The following is a 17757-nucleotide window of genomic DNA, read 5'->3' as shown; positions in this document are numbered from 1 at the left end:
GCTACACTGATGCAGTAATTCATGGTAAAGGAGCCCCGATCAAGTACTGAGTGCATAAATGAACATGCATTTTCTGTATTGTAAATGCTTTTTTGATTGATCATAGGAAATACACCATTTGTATTTTTCATACGAGCTACATCTGGGACATGGAGAACCAAAACCATGACATAAATCTCTATATGCCACTAGTGAGGAAATCGATGAACTGTTTTCATAAATTTGGGTACTTTTTGTTTGTGAAAGTGTCTATATAATAAAAAGAAAGTCATGCATTGGCTTGAAGATGTGAACTTTATCTTCTCATGTTGAAAAACTCGCATTTTTCATACGAAATACATTGCGGATATGAGTGACATATTTTCCGATATTTCACTCCAATGACATCACTCCCAGTGTTTTCCCACTGACGAGACAGGTGTTGTCAAAATGGCAAACCGGTACAAAATCAAAATTCTTTTGATTAACTGGCATATATTTTTGTGGATGTGTCCATATAATATAAAGAACATTACACAGTGGTGCAAAGATATGAAGTTTATCTTCTCGTATTGAAAAATTTTCACTCATTCACTGCACTCACTCATGATATATACATTCACCACTTGTAGATAAAATTAATATTTTTGTGCAACCATGTAATGTTCTTTATATTATATAGACACGTCCACAAAAATTATATACAACCCTGATTCCAAAAAAGTTGGGACAAAGTACAAATTGTAAATAAAAACAGAATGCAATAATTTACAAAACTCAAAAACTGATATTGTATTCACAATAGAACATAGACAACATATCAAATGTCGAAAGTGAGACATTTTGAAATTTCATGGCAAATATTGGCTCATTTGAAATTTCATGACAGCAACACATCTCAAAAAAGTTGAGACAGGGGCAATAAGAGGCTGGAAAAGTTAAAAGTACAAAAAAGGAACAGCTGGAGGACCAAATTGCAACTCATTAGGTCAATTGGCAATAGGTCATTAACATGACTGGGTATGAAAAGAGCATCTTGGAGTGGCAGCGGCTCTCAGAAGTAAAGATAGGAAGAGGATCACCAATCCCCCTAATTCTGCGCCGACAAATAGTGGAGCAATATCAGAAAGGAGTTCGACAGTGTAAAATTGCAAAGAGTTTGAACATATCATCATCTACAGTGCATAATATCATCAAAAGATTCAGAGAATCTGGAAGAATCTCTGTGCGTAAGGGTCAAGGCCGGAAAACCATACTGGGTGCCCGTGATCTTCGGGACCTTATGGCCCTTTTCCACTACCCTTTTTCAGCTCACTTCAGCTCACTTCAGCCCGACACGGCTCGCGTTTCGACTATCTCAAAACAGCACGACTCAGCTCGCTTCAGCCCTGCTTAGCACCCAAAACTCGCACGGTTTTGGAGTGGGGCTGAAGCGAGCCAAACCGAGCTGAGTGAGACTAGGGGCGTGAGGAGACACTCCCCTGTGCACTGATTGGTGAGGAGGAGTGTCCTCACATGCCCACACATGCCCCGCGAGCACGCTGGGATCTGTAAACACCGTAAACCCGGAAGAAGAAGAATTACGAAAATTTCTGAAGCCTTATGCGCCTCGCCTCATCTATACGCTCTTACCAGTATCTGTTGGCGTTGTCGGTGACAACAAGCCACAGCACCAAGACCAGCAACACTAACGACTCCATGTCCTCCATGTCTATTGTTTACTATCCGGGTCGTGAGACTACCGCTTAAAAGATCACTGATGTCACTGTTTGCGCCGCTTAACGACATCACGTGACGTCCACCCACTTTCGCTAACTCCACCCAATGTGTCCACCCACTTCCAGCCAGCACGGTTCAGCGCGGTTGTAGTCGAAATGCAACTCCAACAGCCCCGCTCAGCTCGACTCAGCCCAACTCAGCACGGCACGGCTCAGCCCAACTCAGCCGCGTTTGTAGTGGAAAAGCGGCAATAGACAGCACTGCATCACATACAGGCATGCTTCTGTATTGGAAACCACAAAATGGGCTCAGGAATATTTCCAGAGAACATTATCCATGAACACAATTCACCGTGCCATCCACTGTTGCCAGCTAAAACTCTATAGTTCAAAGAAGCCGTATCTAAACATGATCCAGAAGCGCAGACGTCTTCTCTGGGCCAAGACTCATTTAAAATGGACTGTGGCAAAGTGGAAAACTGTTCTGTGGTCAGATGAATCAAAATTTGAAGATCTTTATGGAAATCAGGGACGCCATGTCATTCGGACTAAAGAGGAGAAGGACGACCCAAGTTGTTATCAGCGCTCAGTTCAGAAGCCTGCATCTCTGATGGTATGGGGTTGCATTAGTGCGTGTGGCATGGGCAGCTTACACATCTGGAAAGACACTATCAATGCTGAAAGGTATATACAGGTTCTAGAGTAGCATATGGTCCCATCCAGATGACGTCTCTTTCAGGGAAGACCTTGCATTTTCCAACATGACAATGCCAAACCACATACTGCATCAATTACAGCATCATGGCTGCGTAGAAGAAGGGTCCGGGTACTGAACTGGCCAGCCTGCAGTCCAGATCGTTCACCCATAGAAAACATTTGGCGCATCATAAAACGGAAGATACGACAAAAAAGACCTAAGACAGTTGAGCAACTAGAATCCTACATTAGACAAGAATGCTCAAGTTCAAGTTTTGAACTTGAGCAACTTGTCTCCTCAGTCCCCAGACGTTTACAGACTGTTGTAAAGAGAAAAGGGGGTGTCTCACAGTGGTAAACATGGCCTTGTCCCAACTTTTTTGAGATGTGTTGTCATGAAATTTAAAATCACCTCATTTTTCTCTTTAAATGATACATTTCCTCAGTTTAAACATTTGATATGTCATCTATGTTCTATTCTGAATAAAATATGGAATTTTGAAACTTCCACATCATTGCATTCCGTTTTTATTTACAATTTGTACTTTGTCCCAACTTTTTTGGAATCAGGGTTGTATATACACTGTGCAAAAGTCTTAGGCACATGTAAAGAAATGCTGTAGACCAAAAATGGTGTAAAAAAATAATGAAATTAAATGTTTCAACATTAAAATAATAATAAAAAAAACTATAAACCGTAGTAAGCCATGATAAATGAAATAAAGTCAATGTTTGGTGTGAGATGACCCTTTGCTTAAAAAAACAACAACAACAGTAGTCTCAGGTACAATGAGTGGCATTTTATAAGGAAATGAACTGTACCGTTAGGTTTTCCTGAGCATCTTACAGAACCAGCCACAGTTCTTCTGGACACTTTGACTGTCAAACTTGCTTCTTATTTTTGCACCAAAACCCAGCAACCTTCATTATGTTGTTTTTTTTTTTCAATCTGAAAAGTGGTCTCTTATGTTATATGCTGCTCAGATACAAACGTTTTGTTTTTCCTGTAACATTTAATTTTGTGCTGGAAAACAAACATCTCATCTCATCTCATTATCTCTAGCTGCTTTATCCTGTTCTACAGGGTCGCAGGCAAGCTGGAGCCTATCCCAGCTGACTACGGGTGAAAGGCGGGGTACACCCTGGACAAGTCGCCAGGTCATCACAGGGCTGACACATAGACACAGACAACCATTCACACTCACATTCACACCTACGGTCAATTTAGAGTCACCAGTTAACCTAACCTGCATGTCTTTGGACTGTGGGGGAAACCGGAGCACCCGGAGGAAACCCACGCGGACACGGGGAGAACATGCAAACTCCGCACAGAAAGGCCCTCGCCGGCCATGGGGCTCGAACCCAGGACCTTCTTGCTGTGAGGCGACAGCGCTAACCACTACATCACCGTGCCGCCCGAAAACAAACATTTGGAACTCTATTTTTTTTTTTTACTGACTTGATAATGTATAAGTCATAAAATAGAAATCTATAACACAGTTTATATGAAAAAAAATAGGATACACACACACAAAATTTATTTTTTCCCTTGGCCATAAATGTTTACTTAATAGTCTTATTGGCATATGTTTGTTTATAGCTTTATTTTTACTGTCACTCTTTTATTATAGCTAGGCACCTAGAGGCTTGCTCCAGATAACATCTCATTCTACTTGTACACTGACAAAAAAAACCTATTTCATGAGAATGCATATTGCAAATATTTATCAATGTCATGCAATTTTTTTTAACTGTTGGAGACCTAGCAATAATGATGGGAAAATGTATTCTTCTGGTGACGTACCTAAATCCTTTAAACTAGCAGTTATCAGACCCATAATTAAAAAACCTGACCTCAACCGCTGTCAGTTGTCCAACTATAGGCCAATATCAAGCTTCCCTTTATCTCCAAGATCCTAGAAAAGGCTGTGGCACAGCAGTTATGCTCATATCTACATAGGAATAACATCCATGAAATGTATCAGTCAGGATTTAGACCTCATCATAGCACAGAGACAGCACTGGTTAAAGTAGTAAACGACCTACTACTGGCCTCTGATTTGGGTTATGTCTCCTTGGTTGTGTTGCTTTACCTTAGTGCAGCTTTTGACACCATTGATCATACTGTTCTCCTTGAAATACTAGAAAATGTTGTTGAGAACAGCCCTGTCCTGGCTCAGGTCTTATTTAACTGATCATTATCAGTTTGTTAATGTAAACGATGACTTCTGTTGATGTTTGTTAATGTAAATGGTGGCTCCCAGTCAAATTTCACACTGATTATAAAATGCTACTATTGACCTACAAAGCAATGAATGGTCCTGCGCCACAGTACCTTGAGTGAACTTCTGGTCTTTTATGACCCACCATGCCTACTTAGATCAAAAAGTGCAGGGTATTTGCTGGCATCTCAAATAGTGAAGGCTACAGCAGGGGACAGAGCCTTTTCTTACAAAGCCTCACACTTCTGGAATAGCCTTCCAAGTAGTGTTCGGGACTCAGACACAGTGTCGGTATTTAAGTCAAGGCTGAAAACATATTTGTTTTGACAAGCCTTTTGTTCAGAAAAAGAGCAGATCCGGAGCGTTCTTGGGCATGGAGTGTTTTGGTAAACTGGGATGTATTGATTCTCCCCCCCATGCGTTCACTCAGGTTTGTTGATGGTGGAGTCGCTGGCTGCTTTATGTCCCAGGGCACCATCATGTCTGTGTTACCATGTCACTCCTGAAATACCAGTGATGCTAATCTTTCCTACTTTCCAGACCTGCTTGATCTATCCTTATGCCCTACTTCTGGCTGAGGTTCTCTTTGCTTTGCGCCTTTGGAGGATGGCACCAGATGGACAGCCTAAAGACACACTTAGAAGATGGCTCTGGACACTTAATACAAACAATTTTGCTCCAACAGCTTAGGACTACAATTGCAATGGTAACTTTAGGACTGCAGTTGTCATGAACAGTTTTGCACTCAAGTCTCCATCAATGAACAGTTGATAAGTTCAACAAAATAGACTTCATTTTAAAACTATACTGAATTTTCTGGTTACACAAATGCAATTTTTGATCGAACACACTTATAAAGGTGAGTAATTTATAATAATAATAATAATAATACATTTTATTTATAGGCGCCTTTCAGGACACTCAAGGTCACCGTACAAAGACAATAATAAAAGCAATTGATAAAATGAAAAACATAACAATCAAAATAATGCGAAACATAATAAAACAGAAATAAAGTGCAACGGTGGGGTCATTCCAGTCCCAGATTAAAGGGAATATGCTTGTCGGAAAAGGTGGGTTTTGAGGCGAGATTTGAAGGAGATGATGGAATCAGAGTGTTGTATGTCCTGTGGCAGGGAGTTCCAGAGGCGGGGGCCCGAGCGGCTGAAGGCTCTCGACCCCACGGTGGACAAGTGAGCAGGTGGGAGGGTGAGTTGGATGGAGGAGGAGGACCTGAGAGTACGGCTGGGTATGTTGGTGTGGAGGAGCTCAGTACGGTACTGGGGGGCAAGGGTGTTGATGGCCTTGAAGGTAAAAAGTAGGATTTTATAGATGATGCGAAGTTTGATAGGAAGCCAATGGAGTTGCTGCAGGACAGGTGTGATATGACTGAAGGAGGGGGTTCTGGAAATATTCTGGCGGCAGAGTTTTGAACCAGTTGCAGTTTATGGATGGACTTGTCAGGTAAACCAAAAAGAAGGGAGTTACAATAGTCAAGGCAGGATGCAACCAGGGTGTGGACCAGGATAGCGGTACTGTTGGGTGTGAGGGACGGGCGCAGGCGTGAGATATTATGTAGATGAAACAATCTGATACTTATTGATATCTGTTATCACCCAAATGAGGATGGGTTCCCTTTTGAGTCTGGTTCCTCTCAAGGTTACTTCGTGTCATCTCAGGAAGCTTTTCCTTGCCACTGTCACCTCAGGCTTGCTCATTAGGGATAAGTTCATTAGTTCATATGTTTAAAATCTTTATTTTTCTGTAAAGCTACTTTGTAACAATGTCTATTATTCAAAGTACGATACAAATAATTTGACTTCATTTGACTATTTAACAGAAAATAACACAAAGTGGAATGGACTGAAAGTACATTTTCCCCATCATTAGTGTTTGCCTCAAAATAATCAGCAAAAACAGTCTACCATAAAAAGACTACCAGATGTTTAAATCTAGAAAAATGATGCTGTGCATCTTCTTTCCAGTGTTCTGAATGCTAAAATTGACAGATAATTACTTACCCTAGCCTATTCTCATAAAGCTTCTTCAGGTTTTCCCACTTGGTACTGAGGAGATGAATGAGTGGATTCATGTGAGGGGGTACATTTTTCTTCTCTAAAGCCTCTGACACTGGGGATTCAAGAGTGTCCAAAGCCTGCTTTACTTCCTAAGTAATAAAATATAGAAAATATAGTAAAACACAAATAAAACAAGAAAGTAAATTATGCTATAGTTTTTATTTTATCCATCCATTCATTATCCGTAACCACTTATCCTGTACAGGGTTGCAGGCAAGCTGGAGCCTATCCCAGCTGACTATGGGCGAGAGGTGGGGTACACCCTGGTCAAGTTGCCAGATCACCAGAGGGCTGACACATAGAGACAAACAACCATTCACACCTACGGTCAATTTAGAGCCACCAATTAGCCTAACCTGCATGTCTTTAGTGGAAACCAGAGTACCTAGAGGAAACCCACGCAGATATGGAGAGAACATGCAAACTCCACACAGAAAGGCCCCCGTCGGCCACTGGGCTCAAACCCAGAACCTTCTTGCAGTGAGGCGACAGTGCTAACCACTACACCACCGCACCACCCTTAGTTTTTATTCATTTTATGAAATATATTTTATTGAAATAAACAACACATAGAAAACAGTCAGTCTGCACCCAAAAGTGCTAACAGATGATACCAGTACTCTCTAGAATTGTACCTAATTTGTGCCTAGCCAGAAAATGCATCCTAGTGTCAGAGGTATAAAAAGCACACAAAGATCACAGTTTTAAAATTGCACAGTTTAATTGATTTTTGTGGTTGTCCAGTTTCAAAACCATTACATAACACTTGTTTGGGATCATTGCAAGGAAGAAGGCCTGCCTTGGAGAAGCTCACATAATGCACTGCCTGAATTTAAACAAGCACTCATTAAAACTACAATTCACTGAAAAGTCTCGCTCCAGATTCTGTTTTGTGATGGGACTGTGACTGGTACTGCCTGCTCCTTCTGGATTGTCTGCAGTGCTTACATAAAACACCATACCTGTACCTATATTCTCCTCTGTGTGCTTCTTAACAGAAGACTTCACCACTAACATTAGGTCATTAATGCTACAGAAGGCTGCCAATGCTACAAAAGGCCATCACAACTCAACTAAGAGCTGTGTAGTCGGCAAGCAACATCAGTCCAGCCATGTCTCCTTTATCTGCAGGATTCTTCTTTGGTCAAAACATACGGATTATCATTGATTTAACCAAATCACAGTCCAGCACTGATGGAACAGTTTTAGAACAGTTCAGACCTGCTGTAATTTCACTAGCCTCAACCTAGTATTCAATTTATTCATGCCAAATGTCACCTGCATGTTTCAAGCATTTGTAAATGACGTCCATGAGGGTGAACTAAATTTGTTATACGCTGTATAGATGATATTCTGATATATTCAAATTCTCTACAGAACCACATCCAACAGTTCAAACATAAAGACTCCGAGTGAAAATACATCATCAAAGGACAAACACAACTCCACTTCCAAAAAAGTTGGGAAACTGTGTAAAACAGATAAAAGCAGAATGCGATGATTTGCAAATCATGGAAACCCAAAATTGCATTGAAAATTGTACAAAGACAACATATCAAATGTTGAAACTGAGAAATTTTATAGTATTTTTTTAAATATAAACTCATTTTGAATTTAATGCCAGCAACATCTCATTCATTCATCTCATTATCTCTAGCCGCTTTATCCTGTTCTACAGGGTCACAGGCAAGCTGGAGCCTATCCCAGCTGACTACGGGCGAAAGGCGGGGTACACCCTGGACAAGTCGCCAGGTCATCACAGGGCTGACACATAGACACAGACAACCATTCACACTCACATTCACACCTACGGTCAATTTAGAGTCACCAGTTAACCTAACCTGCATGTCTTTGGACTGTGGGGGAAACCGGAGCACCCGGAGGAAACCCACGCGGACACGGGGAGAACATGCAAACTCCGCACAGAAAGGCCCTCGCCGGCCCCGGGGCTCGAACCCAGGACCTTCTTGCTGTGAGGCGACAGCGCTAACCACTACACCACCGTGCCGCCCTGCCAGCAACATGTTTCAAAAAAGTTGGGCCATGGGCAACAAAAGAGTGGAAAAGTTGTGTAATATTTAAAAACAAACAAACAAACCCTAATTAGGTTAAGTGGCAACAGGTTCGTAACATGACTGAATATAAAAAGAGCATCCCAGAGAGGCTGAGTCTCTCAGAAGTAAAGATGGTGAGGAGTTTACCACTTGGTGAAAGACTGCGTGGGCAAACAGTGAAACAGTTTAAGAATAATGTTCCTCAATGTAAAACTGCAAAGAATTTTGGGATCACATCATCTATGGTGCGTAATATCATTAAAAGATTCAGAAAATTCAGAGAACTCTCTGTTTGCAAGAGACAAGGCTGAAAAGCAACACTGGAGTCCCATGATCTTTGGGCCCTCAGGCAACACTGCATGAAAACAGACACAATTCTGTAGTAGAAATCGCTGCATGGACTCAGGAACACTTCGTAAAACCATCTCCTGTGAAAACAGTTTGTCATCCACAGTGCAAGTTAAAACCATATATAAACAATATCCAGAAACACTGCCGCCTTCTCTAGGCCCGAGCTCTTTTATGATGGACTGAGGCGAAGTGGAAAACTGTCCTGTGGTCTGATGAATCAAAAATTTGACATTCTTTTTGGAAATCATGGACACCGCATCCTCCAGGCTAAAGAGGAGAGGGACCATCTCACTTCTCAGCACACAGTTCAAAAGCCAGCATCTGTGATGGTATGAGGGTGTATTAGTGCACATGACATGGGTAGCTTCTACATCTGGGAAGGCATCATTAATGTTGAATGATATATACAGGTTTTGGAGCAACGTGCTGCCATCCAGATGACATCTTTTTCAAGGAAGACCTTGCTTATTTCAGCAAGACAATGCCAAACCGCATTCTGCATGTATTACAACTGCATGGCTTCGTAGTAAATGAGTTGAGGTGCTAAACTGGCTTGCCTGCAGTCGAGACCTGTCTCCCATTGAAAACATTTGGTGCATTATGAAGCACAAAATAAGACAAAGGAGACCCCGAACTTTTGAGCAACTGAAAAGAAGTGATGCAAAACAGTAGTAAACATACCCCTGTCCCCAATTTGAATGATCCTTCTTTGAATGATTCCCAACTTTGAAATGTGTTGCTGTCATCAATTCAATTCAAAATGAGCATAAATTTTTCAACAAAACAATAAAATTTCTCAGTTTCATGTTTCTCATGGGGGCAGCACGGTGGTGTAGTGGTTAGCGCTGTCGCCTCACAGCAAGAAGGTCCGGGTTCGAGCCCCATGGCTGGCGAGGGCCTTTCTGTGTGGAGTTTGCATGTTCTCCCCGTGTCCACGTGGGTTTCCTCCGGGTGCGCCGGTTTCCCCCACAGTCCAAAGACATGCAGGTTAGGTTAACTGGTGACTCTAAATTGACCGTAGGTGTGAATGTGAGTGTGAATGGTTGTCTGTGTCTATGTGTCAGCCCTGTGATGACCTGGCGACTTGTCCAGGGTGTACCCCGCCTTTCGCCCGTAGTCAGCTGGGATAGGCTCCAGCTTGCCTGCGACCCTGTAGAACAGGATAAAGCGGCTACAGATAATGAGATGAGAAGTTTCTCATGCTACCTAGCTAGATTAGCTTTGTAGTTATTTTGCTAGGTAGCATTAAACCCAAAAAACAAAAGGACTCCCTAAAGTGAATGACGCATGAAATGGAATGACGAATGACAGGTAGTAAATTTGAACAATAAATGGTCCCTTGTCATTCAGATTCTTACAAATGGAATAACGATTGAAATCTTTAGTTTTAGACCTCCCTAGGATAAGATAAGTGGGTGCTTGGTGGGATATCAGCTTTTACAAATGGAATGACAGGGTTTCTATATGTATTGACTTACTTTGAGCTAATGTTGTCAGTGATATCACCTTTTACAAATGGAATGATAAGGTTTCTAGGTGGAATGACATACTTTGAGGCAATGTTATCAGTGATATCAAATTAACAAATGGAATGACATTGTTTCTAGGGTTAGGGTTAGGTTATAGGTGATATCACTGATAACATTGCCTCAAAGTATGTCATTCCACCTAAAAACACTGTCATTCCATTTGTAAAAGGGGATATCACTGATAACATTAGCTTAAAGTATGTCATTCCACCTGGAAACGCTGTCATCTCATCTCATTATCTCTAGCCGCTTTATCCTGTTCTACAGGGTCGCAGGCAAGCTGGAGCCTATCCCAGCTGACTACGGGCGAAAGGCGGGGTACACCCTGGACAAGTCGCCAGGTCATCACAGGGCTGACACATAGACACAGACAACCATTCACACCTACGGTCAATTTAGAGTCACCAGTTAACCTAACCTGCATGTCTTTGGACTGTGGGGGAAACTGGAGCACCCGGAGGAAACCCACGCGGACACGGGGAGAACATGCAAACTCCACACAGAAAGGCCCTCGCCGGCCCCGGGGCTTGAACCCAGGACCTTCTTGCTGTGAGGCGACAGTGCTAACCACTACACCACCGTGCCGCCCTGAAACGCTGTCATTCCATTTGTAAAAGGTGATATCACTGATAACATAACCTAAAAGTATGTCATTCCACTTGGAAACAATGTCATTCCATTTCATGAGCTGAAAGCATGTCATTCCACCTACATTTCAATCGTTATTCCATTTATAAGAATCTGAATGACAAGGGACCATTTATTGTTCAAATCACTAGCTGTCATTCGTCATTCCATTTCATGCGTCATTCACTTTAGGGAGTCCCCCAACAAATGTAAAGTTTCTTTATTTTTCCTTTTTGTATTTTCTGTGTGTGGTATGAAATAAGCTATTGTATTATATTATATGAAAATGAGTGTTTACTGGGAAAGACACCACTTGTATTTTTCATATGTGCTACATCCGGGACATGAAGATTCAAAACCATGACATAAATCTCTATACGTCACTCGCGAGGAAATCGATGAATTGTTTTGATAAATTTGGGTACTTTTTGTTTGTGAATGTGTCTATATAATAAAAAGAACATGACATGTCGGCTTGAAGATAGGAACTTTATCTTCTCATGTTGAAAAACTCGCATTTTTCATACGAAATACATCATGGATCTGAGTGACATATTTTCCAATATTTCACTCTGATGACGTCACTCCCAATGTTTTCCCGCTGACTAGATGCATGTTGTCAATATGGCAAACTGATTCAAAAATAAAATTCTTTTGATTAACTTGCGGGGTTTTTTTTTTTGTGTGTGTGTATGTGCCCATACAATATAAAGAACATTACACAGTGGCGTGAAGATATGAAGTTTATCTTCTCGTCTTGAAAATATTTTCACTTGTTCAAGTCACTCACTCGTGAATATGTTCACCACTTGAAGATAAACTTCATATCTTCATGCAACCGTGTAATATCTGCGATGTATTGTATAGTTTCAAGATTTGATATGTTGTCTTTGTGCTATTTTCAATAAAATATAGAGTTCCCATGACTTGCAAGTCATCACATTATTTTTTTAAATGTACGACATTCTAACTTTTCTGGAATTGGCGTTGTATGTACCCCTTCTTATATAATCAGGAGAGATGGGATTGCCCTGGATGACATGAAAGACCATGCTGTCACTGAATAAACAATGACAATTACAAAAAAAGTGACAATAGGATAGCTCCAGAAAGTTTTATACTCATTCCATGGTGGTCCTGTAAACGCAGGATGGAGTTGTTGTTACACGGGTAAAATTCTACAGAAAATGAAAGCAACTGCACAATTTAGGATTACAACAGCCAGTATGTCAAAGCGTAAACTGAACATTACTGACTTCTTTAACAAATCTAACATTACAAAAAGATCCAAAACCCAAGTTAATTAATACTGCACAAGTCTTGCAGTGACTGCTATTAGCATATAAAAATTATGCACAAAAAATGGTCTTTACGATTTTCTCCAGATCCAGGATGAACATTAGAGCAATAAGAGGCAAACAAGCAATGCTTTGCTATATAATAAATGAGTCTGCAACTATAATAGGGGAGAGCGGGAAGACTTGGGACGGGGGAGACTTGGGGCAGTTTGTATTCCCAGAAATTAATTTCAACCAATCAGGTTTTAGATTACATCAGAAGTTAGATGTTGCCCCCAAGAGTAACATACTTCCTTTGGAACCACAAAGCTGGACACTGCAGTAAGGTCTGTGCAGTTAAATATTTCTGTCAACCAAAACTTGTAGTACTTTGCAATCCATCTCCATTCTATGATGTATGCTGGTAAATTCAGGACTTGTTAGGAATTAAAGCATGTAGCCTAGAGTTACCATATTACGGTACCATACCACACCATATTATTTATTAAACTTAAATTCTGGGGGGAAAAACATTTAAGGAGTTTTTCAAAATGGTCAGATAGGGAGAGTTGGGACAGTTCATGTTACAGGTTTTTTTTTTTTTCTTGTGGTTTACCAATATAAAATTATTTTTTAAAAAATTGTTAAAAATGTGGGTGTATCCCTGCATGCTTATAAGCTTATTTCATTCCTTCTTGAGAATGGAACTGTTTTTGTCTAGTGAGCAATTCCAGCGTTATGGACGTGACACTTGAACTCAAAATGGCAACAAATGACCCAGTGCATGTTTTATTGTCTCCCAGTATTTAAACAGGTGTTGCATATTTTAAGGCTGTACCATACTGGAGAAGTGACAGAACAAGAACAATTCCCATAGTACATCTAGGGCATGCCAGAAAATGCCAATAAAAGATGCGTTATGGATGTGACAGAAAAAGTATCACTTTTCTTGGGTGACTGTACATTTTTATCAAACTCTGTGAAATTGTAAACCTAATGTTGAAATGGAGATATCCATTTGATAGAGGGGTCCAAGGTGAATATTAAAAAATCTTTGTTTAAAATATTTTGTATTTCATGCAGAGTTTCGGAAGGAAAAGTCAGCGTTATGGATGTGACGAAATTCCGTTATGGATGTGACGCGTCTGAAATAGACATGGCATATGTTTAGAAAATCAGCAATTTAACCACCATAACCCTTTGAAAAACTCTCTAAATATCAGCTAAAACTATCAAAGTTCTTAAATAATATTTAGGATGGCTATTGTTTTGTGGATTTTAGCATACATTTCTGTGGCTTGTGGCAATAATATAGAATTGTACATGATCAAAGTTGATTTTAGCTTGGGTTTTACATTATAAGAAAGAAAGACTGACAGTGACATATTAGGTTGGTTACAAATTGGTCCAACTTATTCACATCTGTAAAATACAGGCCTAGGTGATATCTCTGGGAGTGGTTTTGATGTATTACATGTTGCTTTATTTTTGCATGGTGAGGTTGACATTTACATGGAATTGCCCTAGTCAGGTTTTGGGTAAACTGACATTTTTCTATCGCTGTACCAGCATTGTGTGTTGATACAGTTCATATGTTACAAGTTTTGATGATAAATAAAAATTAAAGCTGTAGGCCTAGGTATTTTATTTTTGTTTCATGTCTCTCCACTACGTCCCAAGTCTCCCAAAATACAGTAAAGTCCCATGTCTTCCCTCAATGTCCCATGCCTTCTCACAAAAAAATAATAATAATAATGACAGAAAAAGTGAAGTCTGAAAGCCAGTATGTGATAAGCTGAGAAACTAATGTTGTGGTAAGAGGGTATAGGAAATACTTTCTGACTCGATATGAACGTGATACTACCTGCAAAGAATTTCACACAATCTACAAAAGCTGAAAACTTGTCCCAAGTCTCCCTGCTCTCCCCTATGGGATATCATATGGGCAGTGAGCAATTCCACATATATTATAAGCTGACTCATGATTGATCTATAAAACTTGAAAATAGGTAAAATTGGCATGAAATCATCAGAGAGGCTTTACTTTCATTTTCATTAATTTTATATACACTATATTGCCAAAAGTATTTGCTCACCCATCCAAATTATCGGAATCAGGTGTTCCAATCACTTCCATGGCCACAGGTGTATAAAATCAAGCACCTAGGCATGCAGACTGTTTTTACAGTTTGGAGCTGGCCCCTTCCTCTTCCAACATGACTGTGCACCAGTGCACAAAGCAAGCTCCATAAAGACATGGATGACAGAGTCTGGTGTGGATGAACTTGACTGGCCTGCACAGAGTCCTGACCTCAACCCGATAGAACACCTTTGGGATGAATTAGAGCGGAGACTGAGAGCCAGGCCTTCTCGTCCAACATCAGTGTGTGACCTCACAAATGCGCTTCTGGAAGAATGGTCAAAAATTCCCATAAATACACTCCTAAACCTTGTGGACAGCCTTCCCAGAAGAGTTGAAGCTGTTCTAGCTGCAAAGGGTGGACCGACGTCATATTGAACCCTATGGATTAGGAATGGGAGCTCATATGTGAGTCAAGGCAGGTGAGCGAATACTTTTGGCAATATAGTGTATGTTTCACATATTACCCATCTAAATCATGAGATCAAGAAGAACATTTTATTTATTCTGAGATGCAAAATGTTGCATTCAGGATCACTCAGAATGCACAGTTTTACATCTACAGTATGTATATTTTAAGAATTGTCCAGGGTATGACCCTAGTACCACCCACCTTTTTTCACATCTCGGTGGCTTTGGGTCTGCCTACTACTCTTTTTCCAGATGCCCCTACTCCAAAAGTTATTGACAGAGCTGGGTGAGGACTATTCTGTCTCTCCCAATCAGGATGCATGCCACTGCATTCTTTTTGGCCAAGACTAAATTCAGGAAAAATGTCTCATGCCTCTTCAAGAAAGAAGGCTGTTATTCCTCTCCTTTTTAGTTCATTATTACTAATCGGCCCAGATCAAAGACTGAAAAAGAGCATGTTTGTCCCAAATACAGTGTATCTTGCCAATCACAGAACCAATACAGAGAACAACACACATCTTAAATCCAGCCTCATAGCTAGAATTATTTGGGATATTAATAAAAAAAAGATAAATCAAACCCTATGTAAACCATCCAATGCCAACTCAGTGCCCCGTGACAAACTTATGTTACCCTGCACACTGAGATGCCCTCATGCCCCCTGTCTAAAGAATGGGTATAAGTCAATGTTAAAGATCATTCAGAACTTTGTCAAATCATGTTTGGTCTGTGCCCAAATCAAGGTCCCAAAAACACTGCATGAAGGCAAGCTATGTCCATGGTCCCACATAGCTGGTGATTTATTACTGACTTGCCATTCAAGGGTGTGTTTGAGATACCTTGAGAGTTCTTTCAGCATGTGTTCAGGATATCTCAGTCAGTCTCAAATCAGGTTGCCCTCAAGATAATGGACAAGAGCAGGCTAATGAAGAAACAGGAAGATTTCTGACAACTTAGGCCCTGTCCACACGGCAACAGATTCAGGTGACTCCGATACAATTGCTTATCATTTAGGCCTGGCGTCCACACGGCACCGGCGTTTTGGGTGCCCAAAACACAATCTTTTTGAGAACGGGTTCCAGAGTGGAAAGATCTGGCAACGTTGCCGTTGTGAAGTCGTCTGGATGAGTAGAACGGATTTGTTTACGATGATGTCACAACCACATGACTGTGAGTGCTTCACGCCGGGTAGAAGTGTAACGAACTCGATGCGAGTTGTCAACAAATCCTATAACTTGGTTCATGAAACGCGCTTACAAAATATTTTCATTGTGAATATTTATTGTGTAATGGTGCAAAGTGAGAGAGAGAGAGAGAGACTCTGCCCTTAGGGCAGAGTCAATCCCGCCAGCAAAAATAGGGAAAAAAAGGAGCGATCTCACCTCTTCAGATGATGGTTTAAGTCCTACAATACATTCCTCAAAAAGGGCATAGAAGAGCAAATTAATCCATCAACGTGTAGCATTCAATTTATTCCGGACCATTAAAGACGCCGCCTTCCGCGTAGAATCATACGTCATCCTCGCCGCCATATTGGATAGGTCAAAGCGGAGAATAAAGATTCATGTGCTGCGTTTAACTGTACCAACAGGTTTACCGTCCAAACGAGATCACATGGGATTACCTTTCACAGGTGAGAAACAACAAATTAATCCATCAACGTGTAGCATTCAATTTATTCTGGACCATTAAAGACGCCGCCTTCCGCGTAGAATCATACGTCATCCTCGCCGCCATATTGGATAGGTCAAAGCGGAGAATAAAGATTAGCTGCGTTTAACTGTACCAACAGGTTTGCCGTCCAAACGAGATCACATGGGATTACCTTTCACAGGTGAGACTGGAAAAATACTTTTCATTGTATTTGGTCATTATAATGTAATTTTACAAACAGATTTTCCTGACTTTGTGGCTAATATGAAGTCTCGTGCATAATAGTTTATGCGCATGCGTCCTTACTTCTTCTATTGTTCTGGTGTCTCCGAAGGGACCGTCTTACAGCGCCCCTAGAGGTGTGGCATGTGTATTGCATCATTTTCAGCAAGCGTTGCGTTGCCATCTGGACCTGATATTTTACTGATCATTGCCCATTTGGACGCGATATATTTTTAAATAACATCTCGTTGCCATTGTCGTGTGGATGTAGCCTTAGTCACAAATAACTCGAAGAATAAGCTCGTTTTCTACCACGGGTTGAATATGCCCAGAAATCTTTTTGTCACATAACCATGTAACTCATGCCCTTTCAATGTACACTATGCTGTACCACCAATATTTCCTTGAAAAGTCACTCCCACAAATGCACCTGCAGTAGATGAATGGTTTCAAAGAAATGAAAGAGGTGAGGAGGAGACCCACAGTCATATAGAAAAATCAGGCTAATACCACAGAGTATTCACTGACAGACACTGCTTTTAAACACCCACATGTAAACCTTGGGGCCAGGTATGACTGACTATTACAGGTAGACTGCTTTTATAATTTTTCAAGTGTAGGTCATAAAAAGAATTTTCCCCGACACCCAATTATTTTTGTTTAGTGGAACAAAAGCTACTGAATTCGAATCACAGACTTCCAAATTTATTAGGTTTTTAAAAATAGAACAATTAATGAATTTAGGGCCATGTGGCCCTAAATTCTCTGCTATTTTTTTCCTGCTTCACCATGACCCAATT

General features: G+C 40.7%; 1 protein-coding gene across 1 annotated transcript in view; it reads right to left on the bottom strand.

The window, feature by feature from the left end:
* dmd (dystrophin) overlaps positions 1-17757 on the bottom strand; it is a 509910-nt gene that overhangs the window by 289931 nt on the left and 202222 nt on the right. The window contains exon 43 of the mRNA XM_060898614.1: positions 6637-6782. Within this exon, the coding sequence (XP_060754597.1) occupies positions 6637-6782 (146 nt within the window). The remainder of the gene's footprint in view (positions 1-6636; positions 6783-17757) is intronic.

The sequence above is a fragment of the Neoarius graeffei genome, chromosome 18, assembly GCF_027579695.1.
Source record: "Neoarius graeffei isolate fNeoGra1 chromosome 18, fNeoGra1.pri, whole genome shotgun sequence".
NCBI lineage: Eukaryota > Metazoa > Chordata > Actinopteri > Siluriformes > Ariidae > Neoarius > Neoarius graeffei.
The sequence above is the reverse complement of the archived record's forward strand: the minus strand, read 5'-3'. Positions and strand labels throughout refer to the sequence as shown.